General features: G+C 39.3%; 1 protein-coding gene and 1 pseudogene across 1 annotated transcript; one reads left to right on the plus strand and one right to left on the minus strand.

Annotated features, from left to right (window-relative positions):
- The first annotated feature begins 1,329 nt into the window (after positions 1–1,329).
- LOC112188007 lies at positions 1,330–6,405 on the plus strand (annotated as a pseudogene).
- A 413-nt stretch (positions 6,406–6,818) lies between these two features.
- Positions 6,819–8,039, minus strand: LOC112189453 (F-box protein At5g07610). Its single transcript, XM_040513656.1, has one exon. The coding sequence runs from the start codon at positions 8,037–8,039 to the stop codon at positions 6,819–6,821; it is 1,221 nt and encodes a 406-aa protein (XP_040369590.1).
- Positions 8,040–10,432: the final 2,393 nt, after the last annotated feature.

Genomic DNA, 10,432 nt, shown 5'->3' on the forward strand with positions numbered 1-10,432 from the left:
CTCAGAAGATGAAGCATTGCCACCAGAACCAGCCTCGACATTCATTTTAGTTGGGAAAACTGCTCCGAGACTGAACTTGCAGCATTCCCATCATAATCTCCAATTGCAAATTTGTGAATGAAAAGAAATGGAATCAGAAACAAAGACTCATGGATTGTCATTTTCATCATACTCAAGAAATAACCAAATTCACAATTCACCAAAGAAAAAAACTATCAAAACCCAATAAACCAAATTCAGAACCCACCAAAGAACAAAACCCCATAAACCCAATCCCAAATCACCCAAAACAGATAAAACCCAGATGAGTCCAGGCTCCAGAGTCCAAATTGGCAAGCAAAAAACACTGATCAACAATCAATCCTAGTAAAGATTTGAAATTGAAGAACAGATCAGAACAGAACAGAGAGAGAGCGGGCTGCTCACAATATAGCGCTTATAGAACTTCTGCTTGAAATGGCTGATGACGTCAGGGCTAGAGGCCATATGAGGAGGGATGAGGATGTTGGCCCAGTAGTCGGCTCATCTCAGGTCGTTGTAGTCATAAGCCGCCGCCGCTCTCTTCTTCAGCTTCTGTGGGTCTCTTTAACTTTTACTCACCTCAGATCATAGATCGTTTTAAGCGATGATCGAACTTTGTAGGAGGGGAAGAAGTAGGAGTTCTCGGCGACGAGCTTCTCGAGGTCGGAGATGGAGGCAGAGATTTGGTCGAGGAAGGGTTTGAGGTGAGTGAGATCGGTGAGTCGGCACTAGGCAAGTTGGTAGTTGAAGGAGGACTTGGAGATGGAGAAGCAGGAGAGGAAGGCGGAGGTGGACTCGAAGGAAGGGGAGGGGTCGGAGGAGTTGGCGGCAGTGAGGTGCGTGAGGGAGGTGTCGAGAGAGAGAGAGAGAGAGAGAGAGAGAGAGAGAGAGAGAGAGAGAGAGAGAGAGAGAGAGATGAACGAGAAACCGAAAAGTGAAGGAAAATAAAAAATAGTCAGAGTTAACGTCCAATTTGGACGGAATCAGAGAAATAGGGCACGGAAGACAAAAATTGGAAAAGTTAGGGGATAAAAAAATGAAATTAAGAGTTTGGGGGTGAAATGATGACACCCCAAAACCTGGGGGGTAAACTGAAATTAATCTTTTTTTTTGTTTTGTTTTTTTTTTTTGCCCGCTCTACAGGTACCATTTGATTTACTCTCGGTCTATTGGGCTATACTCCACCAGAAAAGCCCATTGGGCTATACTCCACCAGAAAAGCCCAACCATATATATATATCAACCCACAAAAATAGACCATACTATGCTATTCACTGATGGACTCTGTATTGAGCTTTGCACAATAATCAACTGGCCCAGTCCAGTTACCATTATCAAATCCCCTCTGTTACAATCACAAGTCTCAACAACTCTGCTGACTCTCTCAGCTTCAGAGCACAGCGCAGATGGCCTCGCCTTCCCCTGGAGATAAGCACAGTAATCTCTCTCTCTCTCTCTCTCTCTCTCTCTCTCTCTCTCTCAAACTTCAATGCATTGGGCAATTTTGTGAAATGACGATTTTGTGTTGGGATTTCAGGCTCTGTGAAAAGAGTGGCTGTTGTTGGCGCTGGTGTTAGGTATGTTAGCTCAGTCTTTTACATTGCCCGGATTTTATTAAGTAGGATTGTTAACTATAGTTTTTACATGTATTTGAGTTTTCGTCGAAATTCGCAAAAAAATTTGGGTATGAAAATTCTAAAGTTATGTGTTGAAATTTGCTGAAGTGGGCTTGCTGCGGCCTACAAGTTGAAATCACATGGTTTCGACGTTACGGTACTCGAAGCCGAGGGAAGAGCTGGAGGGAAGTTGAGAAGTGTGTCGTGTAATGGTCTTGTTTGGGATGAAGGTGCAAATACAATGGTGAGTTTGTCACTGTTGAATTGTAGTGGTAACCGTGAATGTGTTATAGTAATGACTATGCCGACATTGTGCAGACTGAGAGTGAAGCTGAGGTTCAGACTTTGCTTGATAATCTGGGGCTTCGAGAAAAGCAGCAATTTGTAAGGAATGCTTGTTTACCTCGCGTACATATATATGTCTTAAATTATAGTTTGTGCTGATCTAAATTGGTAATGTGTCAACTTGTTTTCCACTGTTAACGCTTGTTGACTGCTGGAGCTTTGAAACTGTTAAGTAACGCGCTGTTGCTTTGAACTTGGTTTGTTATAATGGTGGTGGATGCTTGTATCTGTATACTGATTAATTGTTGTATATTGTTACAGCCGATTTCACAGAACAAACGGTATGTTGCAAGGAATGGGTCGCCTGTGCTGGTATGCTTTCCTTGTTGCATCTATGTTATTAAATGAGTTTGCAACTTTGCATCATGTGATGGTTATTTAGTAAAATATGTGAATACTTTTTTTTTTCTCACACACACACACACTTTTTTCTTTTGGGAGTTTACTTCCTTATATACTGTTTCTGACTTCACCATGATATTTGCTCAATAATCAGCTACCTACCAATCCGATTGAGCTGATCAAGAGCAACTTTCTTTCTACAAAATCAAAGGTTTGTCTCTACAGTATTCTGCATGTCCAGTGATCTTGTTTACTACTTCTTTAATCACATTCAGTGCCATTTAATAATGACCAGAATTAATGCAAAATATATTGTTTTTACAACATAAGGGCTTGTTGGAGGGCTGCAATATCATTTGCATAAACATCAAACTGAATATGCATTTCTGTATTGCAGTTTCAGATTCTTCTGGAGCCATATTTGTGGAAGAAAAAAAGAGTTTCCGATGATCACACCCGAGAAACGTATTACTCTTTTATCTGTTTCATCAAAATTCTTTGCACTTCCATTGTGTCTCACCATGCTCTGTTAAGTCTTATCATTAGTCACATTTCTAAACTCTAGTTCTTGACATGTTTGGCTACAGTGTGGGTGGGTTCTTTCAGCGTCATTTTGGGAAAGAGGTAATTGCATTGATTGTGTCTTTTGATTTCTGCGAGGATTGATTACACACATGATGTTGTCAAAATGCTTGTACTTGTTCTTAAAGTCTTACATGTTTCATTGTTTTTATCTTTTTCCTTGTAAGGTCGTTGATTATCTCATTGATCCCTTTGTTGCCGGGACAAGTGCTGGAGATCCTGAATCTCTTTCGGTGAGTAGTGTGTCAGTCTTTGGTGAATCTCACACTGTTTCACACTGTGTATCTCACGTGTTGTTTCTTAAGTTGTTACAATTGCCTCTGTTTCACACCGTGTATCTCACGTGTTGTGTCTTAACTCTTAAGTACTTAGTTGTTACCTGAAACTGGATAAGATATTTAAGCTGTATTTCTGCCTTTTCCATGCATCCATATCATGAATCTAGGCAATGTTGAGACAAGGAACCCAAACTTTGCTCTCACACTATGATAACTTAGCTTCTTGTTCTTTTGATCCTTGTCATCCTGTAATTTACAACATGGAGTAGTTAGTGTTTAATCATTTTCTTACATCTTTAATAATTCTTTTTGTTTTCATCTAAACAGATGCCACATTCTTTTCCAGAGTTATGGAACATAGAAAAAAGGTATGTTGTATGAACTGTTCCTTCTACTTTTTCTTTCTTTAGGGAAAAAAAAGGGAGAAGGCTGGAATGGCGATACCGTTTTTTTCTGATAAGAAATTCTACTTAGTTAGGCTATAGGAAAAATTGCCAGATTAATGTTATATAGAACGAAAGGCGTGGCATCTTGTAACAAATTATGAAATCACATGTTTTAATAAATAAATCACATGCTACATTTCCTTGTCTTTATTTTTGAAAGAATTTTAGGAAAATTAAGCCATAATTCATTTGGCCTTCCTTTAGTTTTCGATCTAATCTTAGTCTACCTGAAATCACATGTTGTAACAAATTTAAAGCGGACAGGCAGGGGTAGCATCTTTTTGATATTTGTGAGCTGTTCATTTAAGAAAAAGTATCTAAACAATATGCTGTGGTTAATGCTTGTACGCATGATATATGATTCTTGCTAAGCAAAAGGTTCTCTACTCTATCAGGTATGGTTCGGTTATAGCTGGGGCAATTCAGTCAAAATTATCTTCCAGGAAGGAAAAAGGTAGAGAAACAAAGGGTTCTGTAGAGAAAGGAAAGCGTCAGCGCGGTTCTTTTTCCTTTCAGGGTGGTATGCAGGTATCATTTTAGCTGGTTACTTTTCTTCCTGATGAGTCGTGACAACTTTTGTAATATTTTTTTGATGATGATACCCAGTGTGGCTGTGGGAAATGTTGCTCTTATTAGTCTTATCTGTGACTTTCATTTGCAAAAAATTCTCATCATTTGATCTTTGTGACACTTATTTATTTTAAAAATTTCTGTTTTCTGTGTAGTGCAGACACTCACTGATACATTGTGCAAACAGCTTGGCAAACATGAGCTTAAACTGAACTCAAAGGTTTTGTCATTATCTTACAGTCATGATGGGAACACCACATCAGAAAATTGGTCGGTTTCCTGTGCTGCTAATAATGACAAGCATTTACAAAGTTCATCTGTTGATGCTATAATCCTGACGGTTAGTTTTTATGTTCTTATTCTTAACAACGCTATTTTAGTGTATCATTTACTTTCTCATTGTGGTACCTGTTGGTTCCTATGTCTTCATGATTTAAAAGGTCTGACTTATGCATCTGGCATTGTTACTGTGAAAAAACGTATGTTTTGCATGTAAAACTAGACAGCTAGAATGTACCGCTTCATTGCAATTACAAGATACTTGCACACATGCTGTGACCAAGTTGTACCCACGGGAAGACAAATTTGTCACAAGGCACAGTTAGGAGTCTTTTCCTCAAGGCACTTCAATTTGACGTTGTCTTATTCTATGATTTGGGATACAAGTGAACATGCCTTCCTCTTCATGCATAGTTTCATCTTTATTTTTGCATTTTCATTAATATAGGTTGGACTGACATTGCTCTTTGTTGACTATTCTATGCATGCATCCCTTCCATTCTTTAGGCAGTCATTACTGTTATTGAGGGACTTAGTATCAACTGACGAAGTTTCTTCTCTGCCATAGGCTCCACTCTGCAGTATCAAAGAAATGAAGATCTCGAGAAGAGGAACCATCTTCCCACTTGATTTTCTTCCTGAGGTATATATGGCATTTAATTTCAACACGTAAGCAGCAGGTTATATCACATTTCCTTTCCAGTTCCCGATTGGAAGTTTGGAAAAATGATAAGCCTGACAAATTAGATTCTTAACAAAGGCTTTGTCTTGGTAATACCTTATTTTTGCTGTATATAAGGTGACTTATATGCCGCTATCAGTGATTATAACCAGCTTCAAGAAGGAAAACGTTAAAAGGCCTCTTGAGGGATTTGGAGTTCTTGTTCCCTCCAAAGAGCAGGAAAATGGCTTAAAAACGCTAGGTAAAAATGCTCTGCTATGGCATTGACACTTGGAATAACTAATAGCTTTCCCTAATGTGGTCATTATATCTGCTTTACAGGTACACTATTTTCTTCCATGATGTTTCCAGATCGTGCACCTAGTGACCAATATCTTTACACTACCTTTGTTGGGGAAGTCGAAACAAGGAACTGGCAAAAGCTTCGAAGTATGGGAACCTTGTTTCGTTGTAATAAGTCATGTTTTCTGTGGTTATAATGTGCAATTAATTCTATTTACATGCCTAATACTTCTCCTTTTCCCTATTGCTCTAGGGATGAGTTGAAGGAAATTGTTTCCTCTGACATAAGGCAACTTTTGGGAGCGGAAGGCGAGCCGACATTTGTGAAGTATATATCTTCTCTCTTTTCCTCGTCTGGTGGTTAAAAACTTCAATAATCAATTGAATGTCGAAAGATCCTATGAATTGCCTTTTTTTTTGTTGGGATAGTTATCTCATAGCTGTTAGTACAACTTATGACTAATTGCAGCCATTACCATTGGAGCAAAGCATTTCCATTGTATGGGCATAACTACGATTCAGTCATTGAAGCAATCGAGCAGATGGAGAAAAATCTTCCTGGTTTATTCTATGCAGGTAATTTCTCCTTTAAGAGTGAGTTTTGGATGTTCTAGCTTGTCATCTGTGGCCTCATAGTCTTTTTGCAAATAACGAGTATGAATACTTTAGGTAACCATAGGGGTGGACTATCTGTTGGCAAAGCAATAGCTTCGGGGTGCAAAGCAGCTGAACTTGCAATCTCCTATCTGGAATCTTCTTCAGATGGCAAGATGCTTCAGCAAGGATCGTCATCTTAGAAGCAGCTAGGAAGTGTGTCCTTGTACATAGACGTCTTTCATTGTTCTTAGCCTTCAATCTAGATCAGAGTTCCATATGCTTGCGAATATGTAACCTCTAGCAGTCTGATACAAATACATGATTTTGTGGATCTTTTATGTTATATTGTCCGGAACTTGATAGAACAAAGAGACATTCAAACGACATAATAATTTTTTTCCTAGTCAAAGTAGAATAATTTCAAAGAAGCATTCAAACCAAAGATTTGATCAGTAGAACATGCATATAGCGCATGAAATTGTAAAATTTCAGGCGCAAAGAGTGACGAGTAGAATTTTGACTAGAAGTGAAGTGTAATTTTGTAATCCAGTTACGACCCTAAGCATATATATACACATTCACAACAGCCTAGCTAGGTAAGTAAAATAAAACTGATAATTGATCCATACTGAAAGAGGCAATGGAAATCCAATGAAATTTATAATTATTGAGGTTACACAAGCTGTTGTCTAATACACACTCAAGTAAATGGAACTTTTTCAATGCCAAACCAGCAGTTCTTGATTTTACAACCAAAGAAAAGAAAAGAAGAAGAATATTACACAACACCCAAACTCTCAACATATCGATAATTCTGCAAATCAATTCGGCAAAAAGAATCATCAACACCGGCCTTGGGAGTTAAGTCAATAGATTTGAAGGTTTTATTCCTCAGATTATAAGAGATGACTTTACCAGGAGTATGCAGCAACAGAGATGAACTTTCCTCATCTTCTTCATTTTCCTCCGGAGCAAGAGTGAGAAGAACAAAAATAGCACGTAGGATCTGCGGGGAAGTGGTGCATAAGGGATCAAGATCAACATTGTACTTGACAAACCAGCCAGAGTAGTCTCTCCCCATCTCCATGACTTCAAATTTAGTAAGAGAATATCCATAAATATCAATAAGATGCAAATGGCCGCCACCATGAGACTCCCGAAAATATCTAGACAGCCTCGTATACAAATTCTTCTCGTGACTCCTAGGGAAACCATCAACCAATCCAACACGCTCTTCATCTATGTGATAGTATGACATCTCACAATCAGTGCCCACCCAATGAACTGCGCCATTGCAGTATACCCCCTCTTCGTAGCGGACTTGAGGTTGAGTGTCGAAAGAAGAATCGAGAAGCCTCCAACTTCGAGTCTCAGACGAATATATCTCTATGTGATGGTACGGGCACCAGCCAGCATGAATTGGTTCGTTGACGCACCAAATGAAGACCACTTTGTAATGAGGTGATTTGGAAGGGTCAAAAGCCAAAGCACAGCCGAAGACTCGGGGTTTACCAGTAGTGGCAGCAGCAGCAGCTGGAGGAGTAAGTGTGGAGAACTGGTTGGTTGTAGGATTGAGAACATAATAAAGAGGTTTACTAGTTGTAGTGGCGGAGAATGAAGAGTCTTCTGCAGGTAGGGGGCAGCACAAGAAGAGGCCATTGCAGGACTGGACAATCTCAATAGCATATAGGTTGTGACCAAAATTCAGAGGATTACAGTTACTATTACTAGTCTGACCATGATCAAGGTCAAGAGGGACTAGACCAAACTCATTGGATGTTCTAGCAAAGAAGGCGGAGATGGAGGAGTGTGGAGGATTTCGTAGGGTGTGGAGGTGACAGAAATTGGGGTTGGAGATAAGAGAGAGCCAATGCTTGGAGACGCATTTGAAGCGGACCAGAGTTCGAGCTGGCACACGCACAAGGATTTCCGTAAGGATATCTTCATAGTCTAATATGGTTTCTGGTAAGCTGCTGCCGCAGCGTTTTAGTGGCTGCATCATATATATTTGATCTCTCTCTCTCTCTCTCTCTCTCTCTCTCTATATCAAATTTTGCTTCTTCAACAGGACAGAGGGCGGGGGACTAGGCTTTATATAAAGCCATCAAACCTTGACTCTCCTAATTAACAAAGGACAACAATCCCAACCCAAATCGAAAACAAAACTAAGACAGAAAAATACGACTAAGTTCTAGCTAGACCTACCGGAGCTTCAAGGATGAAAAGCAATGTGGATAAGTTAAAATCCTGGGTTTTCTTATCGGGATAGATATTGAAAAAGATCAAGACAAGAGTGCCCGCACCACAGGATCCTCAATTAAATTTCACCCAATAACATCTCTAATGAAACAAAGGGGGGGAAAAAGAAGAGAAAAAAATCGAGTCGGGTAAAGAGTAGCGATCGAAACTTACCATGATTTCAATGGACATTTTTATCTACCTGAAGAGCTAATGAAATTACTTACAAACGAATGGTTTTTCTGTTTGTAGATATCGGGATCGGACCGGATCGGATGCCGGAATGGATGATGCTTTGACTTGGCTAAGGGGTTTATAGGGGTGCAGCCGAGGACATGTGAGAGTTGCAGATCGAAGAAGACAAGTTGTGCTGGCTCCTTCCAACTGTTTGGTTTTATCTTTTTAAGGCCTGGTCATTGTTCTTGGCGCTTGGGCTTCAATCTTATATGTTTCTGATCTGCAACTTATATGGGCCTGTCCTTATATATGGGACTGGGTCGTGGTAGTCTATGTCAGGCAATGCGTCATTTAGTTTGTGTTTGTTTCTTTTTTCTTTTTTCTGGAAACGAAACTATGTTGTTTGATCTATCATATTTATTCACTTGATAGGAGGTAGGGTTGATTTAGGCATATGTACTTCCTTCATGGATTTATGGTCGCTACTCGGTTGGTATGTCAATGCTTCATTAATTACTATTGATTGATGTCAGTGTTTAATTTGTTAGATTAGGAGTCTCCTTGGCTAACACGACCATTTGCCAGCCTCATTAGTCATTATATCGAATTAGTACCTCAAATAGTGTCTATTTAGAGTAAAAAAGTTATGTTCAAATATATTTGCCTGACGTTTGTTACTAGTAAGCCGTTAGTGACTCATATATACATCATTCATTCACTCCGCTTGTAACTTTCTCCTTGTGAACATATTTGTTAGTAAATATAATAATAATAATAAAAATCATATAAGCGCTTCACGTCTTGACATGTTTTATATTTATAAAAACCAAGAACTAAGCTAAAGAGAATAATAGATCCAAGAGTATGTATTTACGCGTATGCTAAATGAGTGAAGTTATAACAATCAAAAGGGAAAAGGGCTCGTCATCCATTCCATTGAAAAATTGTGCGATTAATGTAACAAATACAAAAAGGTTGTGGAAGATGCAAGAAATTGCCACATAGACAAAAAAAACTGAAAAACTAGGTAGGTGAAATCGGTCAGTAAACGTCCAATACCCAGACAAATAATCTCTAGCAAAAGTCATTTTTTAATTTAATGGAATATATGCACATCTTTTTCAACCAAAGTATCGTTGGAAGCTATTATTTTCTGACTTTTTTTTATTTATTATTCTAGACGACATATTTTTCTCCTTATCACGTCTCTAATGTTAATAATGAGATTTGAACTTATAACCTACATACTGTTAGTTAGGCCAACTAATCACGGTTCACCGATTTTATTTTCCAACTTAGTTTTTTTTTAACCAAGTAATCATTCATTCATCTCAAGCCAGAATGGCACGGATACATACATTCCATTGCTAACTCTAGGGTAAGTTTAGGACGTGGTATGCTAGCACCACTCATTAGACAACCAGTGCTCACTTATTAATAGCAAGCCTATAAAACTATGACAATAAACATAGTACATAGACACACCCCAAAATATAAAGAACAACATGACGATTAGCTGAGACAATCCTCCTGGATCCCAGATGCGAAAACCGTTAGAGGTATAGCTCAACACTTTGGTCCAAGAAGCCCAAGTCCAGAAAACATTCTTAATTGTTGTGGACACCCAAAGCACATCGGACTTCAGCATGCCCATCGATTTGGGCCTCCAAAATGTTCTTTTCACCCCACCATAGCCAACCCCCAACTCTTCTTTGGACACCCAAAGCATGCAAATTGAATTGGGCCACATAAAAGATCTAGGCAACTTGTACTTGGAGTTGGGCTTCCCACCTGATTTGGGCACACCATACATGGGCTCCCCCTCTCCTTCAACGACTCCGGCCACAACCAATACCGTCGTCACCGCTTGTATCACTGCAGCTTGCACGCAAACCTCCGCATGTGCACCTGCCACATCGCTGCCGCATTATTTCTAGCCCTAGCCACAATATCAATGCCGATCCAGATTGAGAGTTC

The sequence above is a fragment of the Rosa chinensis genome, chromosome 2, assembly GCF_002994745.2.
Source record: "Rosa chinensis cultivar Old Blush chromosome 2, RchiOBHm-V2, whole genome shotgun sequence".
Taxonomy (NCBI): Eukaryota; Viridiplantae; Streptophyta; class Magnoliopsida; order Rosales; family Rosaceae; genus Rosa; species Rosa chinensis.